At 37.6% G+C, this 17554-nt stretch overlaps 1 protein-coding gene across 2 annotated transcripts; it reads left to right on the top strand.

The window, feature by feature from the left end:
- The first annotated feature begins 1448 nt into the window (after positions 1 to 1448).
- Positions 1449 to 14977, top strand: anpepb.1 (alanyl (membrane) aminopeptidase b, tandem duplicate 1). 2 transcript variants are annotated; one of them, XM_086073298.1, is made up of 21 exons: positions 1449 to 1767; positions 2398 to 2704; positions 3328 to 3470; positions 3573 to 3709; positions 5262 to 5388; positions 5858 to 6012; positions 7641 to 7754; positions 7868 to 8011; positions 8145 to 8210; positions 9099 to 9168; positions 9494 to 9704; positions 10028 to 10104; positions 10360 to 10493; positions 10582 to 10637; positions 11862 to 12009; positions 12438 to 12529; positions 12736 to 12843; positions 12921 to 13088; positions 13168 to 13308; positions 14166 to 14247; positions 14410 to 14977. In XM_086073298.1, exons 1-21 carry the CDS (start codon positions 1464 to 1466, stop codon positions 14566 to 14568), a joined length of 2943 nt encoding a protein of 980 aa, XP_085929424.1. In that variant the 5' UTR covers positions 1449 to 1463; the 3' UTR covers positions 14569 to 14977. The 2 variants fall into 2 exon arrangements, with proteins under 2 accessions (XP_085929424.1, XP_085929426.1); XM_086073300.1 differs by having other exon boundaries at positions 1464 to 1767; positions 9099 to 9164; positions 9523 to 9704.
- Positions 14978 to 17554: the final 2577 nt, after the last annotated feature.

The following is a 17554-nucleotide window of genomic DNA, read 5'->3' as shown; positions in this document are numbered from 1 at the left end:
GGCAAAAAGCTACCGGAAATAGTACAACAGAGTCTTGTCGCTATGGAGACCATGGAGCCTGAATGTTGCCTTCAAATGTATCGGAAACACGAGAGTCACAGAATTCACTATGGTAAACTAGATTTGATCATTCTCACGAGAAATGGATGCCATAAATCTAATTTTACTATTCTACTATTTAAACGTTAGTAGCCTTATTACGCCCCTAAAAGATAATGCATTAAAAGAGACCACAGGGCAGGAATGGATCACTGTGTGAAGAGGTTTAATTTTCCCTACCAAAAAACCAAACAAACAAACAAACAAGAAACTTTTTGATGACGAGTCGCAAATTCAGCTGCAAACATTTTATTCTTAACTTGATGTGCATTTTATAATGCAATTGAATCACGTGTTTTTATTTATTTATTTTATTGTATTTGTTACTACTGAATTGCCATTCAAATGTATTTCATTTATGATTGATGGAGATTACATAATAGGAACCTTTGCTTCCAGTCTTCATAACAGCTTCCTGTTATCCATTCTGAAGAGGCCAATTGTCATTTTATATTGTATTCCAAGGTTAGGTTGTGCATTCACAACCTTGTTGCGTGTGTAATCAGATGGAGATAAGTTTATAAAAATCGCTTATCTTTTAAACATCACTATTGTATGGGTGAAAGTGAATAATTCACTTCGACTTGGTTGTATCTTTATTGTCTTACTAGAGCAAAAGGTGACCTCTGTCGTGCTTTACTGCTTGTGGGGTGTTATACAAAAGGAAATATGATTATCAACTTATCATTTCCCTGCTGTTTTATTGACTCTCAAACCATTCAATCATATCCTTTGTGACACAGGAGATAGTGCTCTTTCCGTCATTTTTGCCCATCACTGGTACCAATGACAAACATTCAGGTAGAATAGTAAACCTCTCAATACAGAAAATCAGCACCTTGATAAGTGAAAGTCCCTATCTTCCAAACTAAACTGTAATGTGTTAAAACATCGAAATACCTTTTCTGTACAAATTTGCACAAACTGTCACTAATATATTGGAGATGTATTGGTCATATTATGTCAAACTTTCTTTCTGGCAGACTGATTGATGTCACAAACTGTTTTATGATACTCATATTTTAGGGCATTTAGGACTTTATATGATGTACAAAAAATGCATACGAATGTATATCTTAGTGTGTTTTTTAAATATGACTAAATAAAAGAACATTTATTATTACTGTACTTAACTTTTGCAATTAGTATTGAGTAACAAGTATTGCAAGTTACTAATTGTTAGAGTAATGAAATCATCCTTATGTAACTGGTGGGTTAAGTTAAATGTCACTGTTAACTCATCAGCTGATGCAGTAAAAAAAAAAAAAAGGGAGGAGAAATGCTGTACAGGGCTATATATAAAAGTTGACCTTTTCTCTATTGTATGCACTGCTTCAGACTAGGGTTCACCTCCTGGCAGCAAAATGGGGAAAGGGTTCTTTATTAGTAAAGCTGTTGGGGTAGTTTGTATCATCCTCGGAGCTGGTGCTGTGGCCACTATAATAGCCTTAAGTGTGGTTTATTCCCAAGAAAAGACTAAAAATGATAATCAAGTGTCCCCAACAAATGCAGCAACTACATCCAAGCCCGCTGCCACGACAACTGCCCCATCCAACAATCCTTGGGACAAATATCGACTGCCCAAGAGCCTGGTACCAGAACTCTATCACATCTCACTGTGGCCTCGGCTTACTCCAGATCCAGAGACAACGCTCTATATTTTTACAGGTAAAGTCTTTATTTATTGAATCTGTAGTCTAAAATTTTTCACCCAAAAACTGTTAAATGCTGTAATTCTCATGACTAAATTTTGCCAGAGAACATAGTTAAACACAATGTTAGATAAAGTGATTTTTATTTGGCAGGTGTCTTTTATCTGGTTGTGAATATTTGTTCAGAAAAAAATCATTTAAAAAAAAAATTGGTTTGACCAAAGTTTCCATAATTTTTTGTCTCCTTTCCCAATACAGTATAAACATATCCAATTTTCCAAATTTAGAGTTGGTTCGCATTTTCTAGAGTATTCTAGAAGCACCATTTAGAAATGTGGCCAAAACTTGTTTCTTCCTTTAAGATGGGGTAATGGACACATTTTCAAAATGTCAAATAAAATAAAATAAATATAATTCTTCTGTCACAACGTCTTCAAGTGATTTGCCACTTTACCTATACAAACTCACAGCTTTGACTGACCTAAGTACTTGTTGCTGTCATATTGCAAGACTTTGAGATAGTAGTTTCTGGTTTAGAAAAAGACACATTTTACACATTTGTGTTACATTTATTGAACATAATTTTCAACTATTAATATCATTTCTTCACTTTCTTTCCATCATATCACACTAAATGTCATTCTAGGTGATTCCAGTGTAGAATTTCTGTGTGCTGAGGAGACAAATCTGATTCTCATCCATTCCAATAAGCTGAACTACAGCAAATATGAGAATGACCAAATGGCAGAGCTCATAGCGGTGGATAGTGAAACCAAAGCTCCCTCAATAGTTTCCTCCTGGCCCCAGAAAGAAACTCAGTACCTGGTCTTAATGCTGGATAGTAAACTGATAAAGGACCAGCGGTACAAGCTTCACACAAAGTTCACTGGAGAGCTGGCTGATGACCTTGGAGGCTTCTATAGAAGTGAATACATGGAAGATGGAGTAAAAAAGTATGTGTTCTTGTTTCTGTTTTTGTTAGTAAAATATATTTTAAAAATCATTACTACATTCACGTGTGTAAGATAATCTGCTTCTCTGTTTTCTTATCTATAAGACATTTTATTGCCCTCCTTGACATGTTTGATGATGAACATGGTGATCCTGATTGAAATCCTGGTCATGGTGAGCGGTAACAGCCAGTTGGGTCTGTAGGCAAGACCCTTTATTCTATCTATATCTCAAGCTTGACTAAAAAAGGGTATGTTGTGTCAGGAAGGGCATCAGGTGTGAAAACTGTGCCAAACATATTAAGTGAAGTTCTTCACTCATTATTTTTAACCTGGTAACACACTGTTTGGTAGCGCAACTTATTATGTATCGTTTTGTAACTTTTTACCCCTTATTGGATCAAAATCTTGACTCAACATGCTTGATCAAATCCTCAACCCAACTCGCTGGGTATAAAACCCCAGCACTGGCGCAGTCCTTTTTGGACCTAGCAATGAGTTAGCTATTTTACCCAGTTGGCACTACTTTTAAGTTTTAACCCAGCAGTTGTAAGAGTGCAGTAGTTTTTCCAGAGTACTATATTTGATGCAGTGAAATGACAAGTTTAATACGCTTTATTGTTCAGGGTTGTTGCAACAACTCAGATGCAGCCAACAGATGCCAGGAAGGCCTTCCCTTGTTTTGATGAGCCGGCTATGAAAGCAATTTTCCACATCACTCTGATACACGACCGTGGAACTGTGGCACTCTCCAATGGCGAACAAAAAGGTTCAGACACGTGGCAGTGATCATTCATCCAGATTATTGTTACCTTGACTTATTTATCATTTTTGTGCTGTTGGTTACAATCCATCATATCATTTTCTGCAGAAACAAGTGAAGTCATCATTGGTGATCAGACTCTACAGCAGACAGTTTTTGAACCAACTGAGAAAATGTCCACCTATCTATTGGCATTTATTGTCAGTGACTTCGGTAATATCACCAACAAGATTGATGATGTCACGGTAATGTATTCAATTCAGCAATACCAACACTTGTATAGGTTTATTGTTGAGCTTATCAACAAGCCAAATTTGTAAATACATGTTTGCATTGCATACAGTATGTCACAATAGCAAGTGCTCAAAACAAACAAAATACAACGGACCTTTAAAGATACAATCCTGGACATTTTTTGACCTTCTATGGGCAATTCCGAGCTTGTGTCACAAGTTAAAATGACGGTCGTACTCAGTGAAAGAGAGCTCTTCGCTCATTGAAAAGCATTGAACTTTGGGTCATTGTAATTTGATATGTTAGGACTATTTCAATTTCAACATTTGATTAAATGCTATTTGTGTAATGATTTCCGGAACAATCGGATAGTGGATCCCGCAAACGCAGAGACACAAAAGAGTGTGGATTGACAAATTGAATTGTACGCAACGGAATTCTACGACACAAAGCGCTGGACGAAGCCAGGAGAAAAACAGTTGACAAAAGTCGCTTGCAAAGTATGCAAGGAAAATAAAGTAACAAAAATACACCCGAGGGCTGTAGAATCGCACAACGTGAATAAAAAAAAACAAAATACAAAACGAGCTATACAAAGCGGATAAACTAAAAGCGACGTGGGGAAAAACAACACGTTGATACTAATCACTCAAGCGTAAAGCTGAGGAAACACAAAACTACGGCTCAACGCGTCGCGTGGTTAACAAGCACTCAGGCAATAAGCCAAGGAAACAACAACATAAAATTATGTCTCAAAAGACTCACGTGAGAAACTGGAAACAAGAAACGAAGCTAGCGATAGGAATTTGGAACACAAAGTCAGAATAAAGCTCTTGGGCGAGGACGTCGCAAGGTCAATACTCCAGTCCTTACAAAGCGTTGATTTGTGAATGAGAAACAGGTGCGGCGCAGGAGGACACGGCCCTCTACTCAATCAGAGACTGAAAAAAAAAAAAAACACAACGCAATGAAAGCACAACCTTAACAATTTGACTACTATAACAATCTGCCTGGTTTGCATGCTCGTCACAGGCAAAGCAATATAATACGCCGTGTAAAGGAAGCATTTGCAATTTGCGTTGCATTGTGGAAATATCAGAAAAGCCCGGATGCTTGGAATTGTCCATTTGGAAAAGGTTTACCCCATGCAAATGACCAGAAATAAAAATAATCCGTTTTAAGGACAAAGTCTTGACAGACAAATACCACATTTTTATAAGTAACAGTTTAGTTTAGCGTTCTTAGCTGTCAGAATTATACAAGTGAACAAATACATTCATAAAATGCGTTAACATAAAAAATAGTCGATGGCTAAAACAAACAGTCCTGCTCAGAGTCAATCCTAAGGCAAAATGTTCTTCTATTATTACTGTATCAAGGCTAGCACAGGCCTGGCCAGCTAGCGGCAGTAGACCAGAGACAAATTCATCATCAGTCTTTGAGTGTTAGCATTTAAAGACAATCGATGTAACGCTGCTTTGTTCGAGTAAATCTAAGAGATCTCAATTCATGAGATGTATTTCATTTTCACATTAGCTTCTGTTCTGTGTTTTGTCGGTTTAGATTCGAATCTTTGCCCGCAAGTCAGCAATTCAGGCTGGCCAAGGAGAATATGCTCTTAGCAAAACTGGACCAATCCTGAAGTTTTTTGCGGAATATTACAATTCCACATATCCTCTGCCCAAGTCAGGTAAGTCAAATACGCTGTTTCTACTTTCCAGGGTTAAACAACCTATATATGAATTTTCTTCTTGGGCAGATGATTTCATTATGTTAGTATTTTGTATTTATGCAGAAATAAGGCAGTATTTGTAATCAGAATGAACTTGAAAACAATGAAAATTGATCCATAAACGGTAAAATAACAAGGCTGCATTTCTGTGGTAGGCCTAGTAGTAGCTTGCAGACATACCAAATTGTACTTTTCAATGGACTTCTTTGACAGCACTGTAGGCTCATTCATCATCCATTGTTGAAGAATGACAAGCTTTTATCAGCTCATCAGAGGCACTATTTGATCTCTTTATGTTTGTATTTCATGGCTCGATTGGGAACTGCATCCTAACTGGTCATAAATGACAACGTTAAACAGAAACAGCAGTCATTCAAAGGCTGCCTTTTGCAAACATAAACAGTTGCTTTACTCTTCTTGAATACAGATCAGATAGCCCTGCCAGACTTTAATGCTGGAGCCATGGAGAACTGGGGTCTAATCACCTACCGAGAGACAGCTCTCCTCTACGATGAAGCCTTCTCCTCCAACGGCAACAAGGAGAGGATCGCCGCCATCATCAGCCATGAACTGGCTCATATGGTTAGTTTACATAAATAGTGGTTAACAATGCATCACACCTTTTTTCAGTAAGGCCTAAAACATCACTTTGTAAACCATTGTGGTAGATGCAAATATGAGTGGAAAGGTAGAAGTTCATCATCACTCCAAAGGCAAGACCAGGCAACTCTGGTTCAGACAGTGCATTTTTATTTTAAATTCACTACTTTGATGGAAATAATTTGTTAATGAGCATTCACTGTCTGGAGTCAATGGATTTATCCAAATTATTTGATAGATTATGGAGATGCTCTACCATGCCTTAACTTCAACCACCTTCACTTTCTGCTTGTTTGTAGGTTTTGTTGCCTTCAGTTGAAGCAAGCATTGACATCTGGCTACTAACTTGGAATCTTTTCTTTCAAAAATTGTTCAGTTTCTTTTATAAAAAAAACTAAAAATACAATAAAAACTACATATGTATGGATAGTAGGGGTGTGCCCCAAAAAAATATTCTCATAAGAATCGCGATTCTCATTTAGTACGATTCACAATCAATTTTAAATGTCCCAAAATCGATTTTATTTAAATTATTTTATACTGTCTTGCCTTTGTCTATGTGTGCCTTTATTGGGAGCGCTGTTCATGTTGTACTCGATTTGGCCACTTAGGGGCAGTGTGGTTCCACGCGGTCTGTTGCACTGTTAAGTTGTAGCCACAATAGAGAGTAGAAGGAAAAAGTCCTGATCAAGTTATTCCAATAAAAGTAGTTTTTTTTGCTGCGTGGAGCCGTTCTTTTGAGTGATAAAAGTGCCGCGAGTAGCGCGCTAATTAGCATTAGCGAGTCAGACTGGAGTAGATCATTACGATTCTTTGCACATTTATAAATTGAAGCAAAAATCATTGTCAATCAAATAATTTTGAATCAGAAATCGTTCTTAACCGAAAATCGATTCTGAATCGAATCGCAGACACAAAAAGCGGAATCGAATCGAATCGTGAGACATTCATAGATTCCCACCCCTAACGGATAGGTCTGATGCCAATAAACATTTTGGGTGGTTGAAAGAAAAAAATAAATAAATAAATGACTTAGTTATCACACCTCAAAGTAGCAGTTACATTTTTTGTAAAATAAGGCAAGAGGGGTGTTTTCCGGCGAACTGCCATTGGCACAAAAATTGGCATACATTATTATTTTTTGTAGTTATGTTAGTTATTCCCTTATTCAAAGCTCTAATTATGACCTATGAAGTATTCAATTTTTTTAAATGTACATATACAACACAGTTTTCTTCATAGTCCATTTTTTGGACTTGTAGCGTCATGGGGGGGGGGGGGGGTATTTAAATAAATATAAAATACACATGTATGGATAGGTCTGATGCCAATGAACATTTTGAGTGGTTACAAAATGGCTTAGTTATCACACCTCAAAGTAGCAATTTTTGGGGGGTGTAAAATAAAGCGAGAGGGGTGTTTTTCGACATTGCCATTTACATTTTTTTTTAGCATACATTATTTTTTTTGTATTTATGACTTTTATTGCCTTCATCTGCACTGTGTGTGTGTGTGAGGGGAGGGGGGGGGTGTTGTCTGTGTGTGTGCGTGTGTGTGTCAAGTGTCACCGTTACAGCAGCAGTAGTAGTATTCTATTTTTGTGCTTTTAGTGGTTTGGGAATCTGGTCACCCTGAGGTGGTGGAATGACTTGTGGCTCAATGAAGGTTTTGCGTCATATGTTGAGTACCTTGGAGCACATGAAGCTGAACCTGACTGGAATGTGGTGAGGATCGCTTTCCAACTCACAGTCTCCAGAATCACTCTCATGTTAGATGATAATGATTTCGATCAAGCACTAGTTAGTGACCGTGCTGTTTCAAATATTTCTTTCAACAGAAAGATCTTATTGTGCTGAGCGATATGCACAGGGTGTTTGCGATCGACGCTTTGGCCTCCTCTCACCCTCTGTCCTCCAAAGAAGAAGATATCCAGAAACCAGCACAAATCAGTGAGCTGTTTGATGCCATTTCATACAGCAAGGTAACTTCCTACAGCAGGCCTTTCACACCTACCTGAACTTTTAACATCGCTCTAACTGAAGCAAAAAGCATCTTTATTATTGGGTAATCAGTTAATTTGCATTTTGATCTACATGTTTTTCCTTCATATTTAGGGAGCGTCTGTACTAAGGATGTTATCAGATTTCCTGTCTGAAGAAATCTTCAAAAAGGGCCTCAGGGTAAGGATTGTTTGCACCAATATTTACCGCCTGAAAAATACTCATGTGATGCTTGAAATAATTTTAACTTTGACAGTTTGTGTACTCACGACCTAGGAAAATGCTGTATATTAAAACTAGGGTTGCCACAAACACTTATTTTACTCGTCGACAAGTCACCGATAGTAGTCGGCTCGTCACTATTAGTTGACTTATCGGACCATATCCAAATCGCAGCATATCACACCAGCAGGCTGCTGGTCTTATGTAACCGTCATTATCTTACAGCTTAAATTATTTAAGGTATATGCAAATTAAAAATAAAGATGATTTTATTCAGCTTTATTCCTGACATGTTTATAAATGATGGTGCAACTTAAATTGAAGGCAAAACTGTGGCACATTATTAGCTGTAAATGTTTAGTGCATTTTAAAATGGAACCAAAAACTGTGTGTGTGAATTGTCAATTTTCCAAAAATGAAAATCTGAATCAATAACATTAGTGTCATACTAAACACTTGACTGTGAATTAGGTGCTTTTCCGGGGTAAAATGGTAGCAGATCAATATGAGGCAGTGGTGGTTTGCCCACAATCAGAGTGCCCGCACACGTGCAGTGAATGATTGACACTTTGTTGGCCACACCTTCTGTCTCTGATTGGTTATTTTTCTTCGGGGTCAGAGTTATTTTTTTCTTGTGCAAGATGGAAGCAGGGTTAGCATTTTTTTTAAATTTATTCTACAGATCATATTAAGTCATATTACAGTAACTGTTTTAACAAATTTGCCCAAAAAGTGATTGTTGAAAATTGAAAAATTCCCCTGCCAAAAAGTAGGCTTTGATTGCATGTACAATGATGGCTGCATTTACACGTTATATCCACTTTTACCTTTGTCTATATCCTTTAGACCTACCTGGCTGAATTTGCATTTGGAAATGCGGTTTATACAGACCTGTGGAAGCATCTTCAAATGGCAAGTATTTTTCATGTATCATTATATAACAAAAAAATAAATTGTACCCTGTATCTTCTATTAGTGGCACATATTCTGCTACATGCTGTGTGTATGGCAGTGAATGAGTTCATGACTGTGTGTGTTGTGTGGGTTCACGTGCATGGGGTCAGTTGTTTTACTGAGAGTATGCGCCATGTGTGAAGCTCAGTGTTTCCCAGCCTTTAGTCAGCCAATGTAGAAACATATACATTTAGGAAATTAAAAATGAATCCTGTAAATACAAAATCAACAGTGTCTAAAATGTGTGACATCACGGAAGCAGGACAGTACTGTAACTTGCGCGTCAGTTGAACAAAGAACAATTCTGTCTCTGCAGGCCGTTGCCGATAGTGGCTTAGGTGATCTTCCTGGAAATAGAACTGTCCGTGACATCATGAACACTTGGGTGCTGCAGATGGGCTTTCCCGTGGTTACAATTAATACAACAACTGGAGTTATAACCCAGAAACATTTTCTCTTGGATCCAGACTCCGAAGTTACTGTTCCATCTCCTTACAAGTATGAATTGTGTTCAGTTTTAAATACTTTCAAATTTCTTCATCCAAAGACAAGTATATCATATATCGTATATCATATCATTTTTTCCCCCTGCAAGTGAATAACTATGATTTGACCCTACTCAACATATGGTAGTTATTTATTTGTAAAACTGTACATTCAAATATGAATGAATAACAAACCTAAAATCTAAATTTAAGAAATACAAGTCAGTTAAGATATTATACCCACTGGAGGAATTACTACAAACTACAAAGAAAAACAAAAAAATATTTTGGTAGTGGCCGAACATATGTGTATGAGTAATCAATTGTCTTTTGCAGTTATGAATGGATTGTACCTATCAGGTGGATGAAGAATGAAATCCCCCAAGCTCAACAATGGTTAACGAAAGGAACAGGTAATTTGCATTAGTAGTTTGACAAAACGTAGCCACCAATAAAAAAAAAAAAAAGTTATTCTCAAATAAACACCCCTTTGACAATATTATTATCTTAGTCGATGCAGTCTATTGTTCAGATTTAGCCTGTGACTCTATTGTCCCAGTCAGTATCAACTGTATGTCTAAATCCCCAACACCAGTACCTTTACCAGCCTTGGCACATAATATACTTTAATAATAGTGACTAACCCATGTTATGTTTCTTCTCTCTAGATACAGTAGAGTCAATGAAGTTATTGGAGTCCGATTGGCTTCTGGCCAATCTCAATGTAGTGGGTTACTACAGAGTTAACTACGACCAAGGCAATTGGGACAAGCTGCTGGAGGGTCTGAACAACAACCATTTTGTAAGACATTTTGTGACATCACCACACAGTTTTTCAACACCTTTTGATTTGTTTCAGTCAAGTGATAAGACTTTTGTATTTTCTCAAGATCATACCGGTGATCAACAGAGCTCAGCTAGTGGATGACGCCTTCAACTTGGCCAGGTACTAACTAACTAACTAACTAACTAACTAACGAACGAACGAACGAACGAACGAACGAACTAACGAACTAACGAACTAACGAACTAACTAACTAACTAACTAACTAACTAACTAACTAACTAACTATTTGACCAAATATCATTATAATGCAATCTGTTTTTGCAATTTTGTTACACAGCTAATAACTACACTAATTTTTGCACTTGTTGCATTTGTGCAACCAACTTTTTCAATTGGTCGCACCAGCATAGGATTTGGTTGCACCCTTTTTGGGGAGGTACACCATGACCGTATTTGCTGATGTATTGTTGTCTTAATAGGCATACCATTGTTTCGTATGACGTAAAGCTTGACAGTAACTCAAGATATTATATTGTATATTTGAGTGTCCAGAAAAGCGCTATATAAAGCTGATGTATTATTATTATTATTATTATTATTGCTATTTGCAAAATATTCTTCTGTAACAAGACTTTGTCTGCAACAAGCAGTGGTTGACAAAACAAGTCTATTATTTTATATAATTTTAAAAGAAGACCCCTAAGGCTTTGCTGTCCTCATTTTGTATAATAAAATAAAATAAAATAAAATAAAATAAAATAAAATAAAATAAAATAAAATAAAATAAAATAAAATTAAATTAAATTAAATTAAATTAAAACATTTAAAAAAAACAGCAATAGACCGTGTGGTGTTGGGACACAAATAACAAGGCCAGAGCGTATACAAAAAAAAAAAATGTTTACTGAACACGCTATAAAGTAGTTCACAAGCAAATCGTATTGTAACCTCTGCTTCAAGTAGTCGCCATCTTAGAACTCCTCTCCTTCTCTCATGTGTCCCAATGTTATCTGCAGAGTAACACTGCCACCTAGTGTTGCTCAAAGCGCTCCCCTTTCATTAATTTCCGAACAGAAACAGTTTTAGCCACGTTTTAAACGGCAGAAACATGCAAAACTAGTGTCAACGGATGACATTTTTACCATCCCATATTGAAAGGTTAGCCACATTTGCAAGCATATTAGTCACAGTCTCAAGCCCTGACTTACTAGAAAAGTAGACAATCATACCATTCGATGAATAAAATACAATTTAATAACCACCTCTTTGTCATGAACACAACAGATGCGGTCATGTATTATATTAAATAATATGCAGTTGAGATATGGTATGAAAAACGGACTAATGTTGTACTCATCTTTGCAATGCTTTAACCCCCAAAAGGGCGGAGCTCGTCCCCACGGTGCTGGCTCTTAAAACCACCAAGTTTCTGGATAAGGAGAGGGAATACATGCCCTGGGAGTCGGCCCTGAACAACCTGGACTTCTTCTACCTCATGTTTGATCGTAGTGAGGTTTATGGTCCAATGCAGGTGGGGGTTCTTCCGGCTCAGCTTGTTAGTTGCCTCAGAATAAACATTTTGGAATTAAACTTGGTGGATAAAGTTTGGCTCAGTAAGGCAAGGATGGAGTTTGATGTTGAAGGTCTTGACTAGCCCACACAGAGCAAGCAGTTTTGGATGAACCAGGACAGAGACTGTGATCCAACACCACTGACCTATGATCGATATTCATGCTTCTTCACAAATATTCCCACAAGAACTTCTCAAAGAGACACATTCCATTTTCTTTTGTTTTGAAAACTTCGCAATCGAGTCGACGTTTTAGGAGCAGCTATTTTCAAGAACTAGATGTTGCCACACTTATACTATGCGCATGCGTGTGTATTTACAGTATGTGCTATATGCGCATGCAAATGTTATTTGCTCATATCATTCAAGCTCATTCTTGTTTGTTTCAGGATTACTTAAAAAAGCAGGTCATCCCACTGTTTGACTATTATAAGGACTTGACTAAGAATTGGACTAAAGTACCAGATGGACACATGGATCAGTGAGTAAAGAGTGAAGGAAACATTTCATTTGCCCCTGATATAATCTGCCACACTATGCATTAGACTAGACAAATTAGACTCCTTTATTATTTAAAAAGTCACTAAGCTATTACTGTATATTCATCAAGATTCCTGTTTTTAATCATAGTGACTGTTACTCTGTTAGACTGTTAGTCCTTGTTCATAATTTTGGATTTACATGCAGGTACAATCAGGTGAATGCCATCAGTGTGGCTTGCAAGACAGGCCATCCGGAATGCCAAGAGAAGGCCACGATGTGGTTCAAGCAATGGATGGATGACAAAATAAACCCGTAAGTGAATAGTAAGATGTGTCCATTTTGTACTTCTATTGCCATTTGTGATTTTCTGAAACGCCATCTGTCTCCAGAATACACCCCAACCTACGTTCTACTGTCTACTGCAATGCCGTTGCAGCAGGGGGCGCTAAAGAGTGGGACTTTGCTTGGTCTGAATTTCAAAATGCTACCATTGCGACTGAAGCGGAAAAACTCCGTGCTGCTTTGGCTTGCACAAAGCAGCCTTGGCTGCTAAATAGGTACAGTAAGTTCTGTCCAGATCATCATTACATCATACCATACTTTTTACTTAACAATCAATGTGGCGGGTCTCTTCAGGTACCTGGAGTACACGCTGAATTCCAGCATGATTCGAAAGCAGGATGCCACCTCCACCATTGTCTACATTGCCAACAATGTGATTGGCCAGTCTCTGGCTTGGGACTTTGTCAGGGCTCATTGGTCATACATTTTCACACAGTGAGTATGAAGTAATACTTTTTAAGTCCGTCACGTGTAGCCTGTTAACCATTAAAGATCACAGCATGACTGTTTAAAAGTGCTAAAATAAACTTTACAGCCCAGAGTAAAAGTTTTAACTACAGTTATATGGCATGTCAGGTGACTTATTTACCTGACATTTGACGAAAAGAATCTAAAGGCAATGAAACGGTCCCACTCATGTGACATCAAAACTGAATGGTAGCTTTACAGCTTGATCATTGTGAAACTTGTTCTAGTTCAAATTCTGCTGTGCTGACTGTTGATCTCAGGCCAAGTGCAACATGTTCAAGTTAACAATCAATCCAGTGCATTAAACACAACATGTTAAATACACATTGAACGTTTGATAAAGCGAATATTTGTTTGTTTACTTGTTTATTTTTTTAGTTAACTTTTCTGCTTGGTTTTTGTCAATTTGTCATCAAGGAATTCAATTACGATGGTCCCATCCACGAAAATGAACTATTGTGCTTCCAAAATTGTAGATGATTAGAGACTGAAAGTCCCTAATGAAGTTTTAAAAATGATCAGGGGGTACAAAGCAAGACGGCATTTACAATATTTTATTTATTTTCTTTAGTTGACATTTCTGCTTGATCACTCAGTCTCTAGTACAGACTGAAAAAAATACTCAATCAATTCCGAATCCTTTATATTGAAAAAAAATATGACTTTATTCTCAAGCCTGCTTCTTTTTTGTGTGTGCTCTTTTCTCATTAAATAATACTAAACATATCCCTTTCCACGGCAGTTACCTTTTACTAGTGTTTGTTTGAAACTTTGTGTAAAGTTTTAAAATATAATAATATCTTGTTGTCTTTCTGCACTTACAGGTATGGAGGTGGATCTTTTTCCTTTTCCAACCTCATCAATGGAGTCACCAAACGGTTTTCCAGCACTTTTGAGCTCCAACAGGTTTGCTTTTCTAGATAATCTAACAGTTATCATACCAGATGCATTATTCCTGACTGTGGCGGCAAACAAATAAAATAAAAATAATGTTATTCTGTTCAACAAAGCTTTCATAAGCATTACTAACGATTCTAATAACAATGTACACTTTCTTTGCCATTGCAGCTAAAGCAGTTCAAAGAAGATAATGCAGAGGTTGGTTTTGGCTCGGGGACCCTGGCAGTGGATCAGTCCATCGAGAGAACCATCGCCAACATGAAGTGGATAGCAAAGAACAAAAACAGCGTCCTAAATTGGTTCAAGGATGAAGCAAAAGCTTTATGATGCCCTCACTTGCTGTCAAATATAGCTAAGTGTATCAAATTATATTTTAATAATTGTTTGATAGAGTAAACAAAGCCCCCCCCACCTTGAAAATATAGTCTTCATTTTAGATCTTAACCTAAGATTTGTTTTGCCTTCTCTGAAATAAGTAAATGATTCAGTATTTTCATTTGAAAGGAGAACTTTTTCATGCAATTTATTTTGAATAATTCAGAATTGGCTCACCCTATTATTACACGATTTGAATTAAAACAAACTAATTTGTATATACTTTCTGGAAAGTTTTGACAGTCAAGGGTAAAATGACCAAAATAATTTGAAGACAGATGCTTTGATTACCGATTTGCATACTATAATTCCATTATTTATTTTTTATGTACTAAAGCTTTAGCTGGTTTTGCCAAAGTTTTTGCCATCAACATCCTTCAATAAATATGTCTATATTTACTAATTTTGCCAATGATGATTTTTTCCCCCAAACTGAATACTACATACAGAAATAATTGACATGAAACAAAACCAATTTAGAAATGTATAGAGATGTTCCTTCAATAAAGGATAGACTAAACGTTCATCTCATTTTGAAGGAAGTACAATTCCAAGTTTTATATCAAACTTTATTTATATAGCACTTTTCTGTCTCGATGGGGTGGAGGACCCAAATGCAGGGAGGCAGGAGAACCACGGTAGGGATGCATGCAATACTGAAAACTATTTAACAGAACCACTAACAGCGGGTAAAACTCTAAATAAACAAAACCAACAAAGTTATGAAAATACCAAAAATCAAAGTTACAACAAAACACAAGAGTGGTGGCAGCGACAATGATCCAACCCAGACTGAACAAAACCTGGAAACTAAATACAAGCCAACTGACGAGACAACGAGAGACACAAGTGGCTGGAGGAGATGATTGGATGACAAGGGAACAGGATGACGAGTACAGATGCAAACAAAACCTAACGAGCAAGACAGGACACAAAGCCAAACCTAAGCATGACAGACACAAATCAAAACACTTTTCATACATAAAAAAGTGCTGTGCTATTAAACATCCAAAATACAGTATAAAAATAAACCCTCCTCCTCACTGCAACATCCCCATGTTCACCCCCCAACCCGTCCTATGTAAAAAATAAATAAAAATAAGTCATGACGGAGCACAGAGAAAGCATGTGAGGAAAACCACCTGAGGGGAGCTCATCCACACTGAGAGGCATGACAGCCCATGGCCCCAGGGAGTGTCGCCATCACAGAGACCCCGTACCCTGATTGACTGGGGTAGGCACCACAAAGTCGAGCCCCCACCTCCCACTACCCCACAGCCACCCCTCCCAGCGCAGAACTCCCCCATGAGGAAACACTGTAGCTAAAAAAAAACAAAAAACAACAACACTGAGATTAATAAACTAAAAGAGTAAATGAGACCAATTAAATGCTGATTCCATATTTGAGGACTATAATGGCTGAATGCAGCCTCATTGTGTGTTTTGGTCCTTACCCTCGGAAAAGATAAAAGGTCGATACCAGATGGCATGAGGATCTGCAAGGGTTGATATTTTGATAATATGGGTTTTGTTGTGCAATGTGCAGGTGCCATCACATGCCTTTACTAAGTACCATCAAAAATGATTGTTATGTTGGTGAACAAATTGTCAACAACTGATGACACCGTATGTTAGGGTTCCCCAATTCCGATCTCCGAGGTAGTGATGGGACGTAAATGTGTGCCGAGGGTTCGGAGCGTGTCGAGTAATCCAGAAAGAAATTTCAGAAGCGCGTATCGAGGCATGATTCATTCCGGCCAAATGACGTCACCGATGACGTGTGACACTTCACGGGTTCAGGAAGTGTCAAGACTAAAGCATGTGTAATTATTTCTAAACCAACACTGTTGCAAGAGACCAAAAAGGCTAAGTCGTTCAAACTAGAGTTTTAATTTTGGCCACAAGGGGGGGTTTGTGTGCCCATGAAGCCTCACGAGCAGAATCTTGGGACAATCTTGGACAATAAGTTAAATTTTACTTGCCGCTCAGGCAATCTTAAAAAAAAGGTCCAGCAACGACTGTCTTGTCTGAAACTTTCCAAGTTCCACATCGATAAGTCTTTGATGATTTGATTTGACAAATCATGCATTGAATCTGTGTTGACTTTTTCTCCTCGCTGCTGGTTTGGCAACCTTAACACCAAATCAAAAAAATGGACTGAGCAAAAATAATTAAAACCAGTGATGGCAAAATCAAAACTGTGTTTTGGTTCGTACCGGAACCCAGGCGGAACTTGTGTTTCGAATCGCGTTCCTAAATCTGTCTCAGAATCAGGATGTCACGTGATAGTTGCCTTTCGCGTTCTATTACGCCTCCAAACGTCACATTGTTTCAGCAAATCTAAAATTCAATAAAATCCGACCATTGCACTATATTAAAATGTCTTAAATCTGAAATCAATCCAACCTAAGTATACTTCGTATGTAAAATTGCCCTGCTGATTCATCGCCCTACATGACAAAATATCTACAATCTCTTGAACCCTTTTAAATTTCAAAAAAGAAAAAGATAACATCCTGTACACCAGAGATGGGAAATTCAGGTCCAGAAAGTAAAACCCCCGCCACAGTTTGGGTTTATCCACAGGTGCAACTGGCAGGTAAAAAAACAAGCTTGGGTGAGTAGAAGCACCTGTGGCTACAACCAAACTCTGACAGAGTTTTTACTTTCTCGAATGATATTTCTCATCTCTGCTGTACACTCTGACTGAATCAATAACAGCAATGTTTATTTTCAACAAGTTTACGATGGGAATGACTAGAGAGTGAATTATGATCACCGTGATGAAGGAAACACATCTTTGAATTTCACGAGGCCGTGGGAACATGCACCGGACATTGTTAAAGATAACATTGTAAACTACTCTTATCACTCCCTGGAGTCAATGCTTGTCAGCTGTTTATATCACTCCTCTGTCCTAATACGTCATCCGTTGCCC

Source organism: Leptonotus elevatus, chromosome 4 (genome assembly GCF_054856555.1).
Source record: "Leptonotus elevatus isolate MCC_2025b chromosome 4, RoL_Lele_1.0, whole genome shotgun sequence".
Taxonomy (NCBI): Eukaryota; Metazoa; Chordata; class Actinopteri; order Syngnathiformes; family Syngnathidae; genus Leptonotus; species Leptonotus elevatus.
The sequence above is the reverse complement of the archived record's forward strand: the minus strand, read 5'-3'. Positions and strand labels throughout refer to the sequence as shown.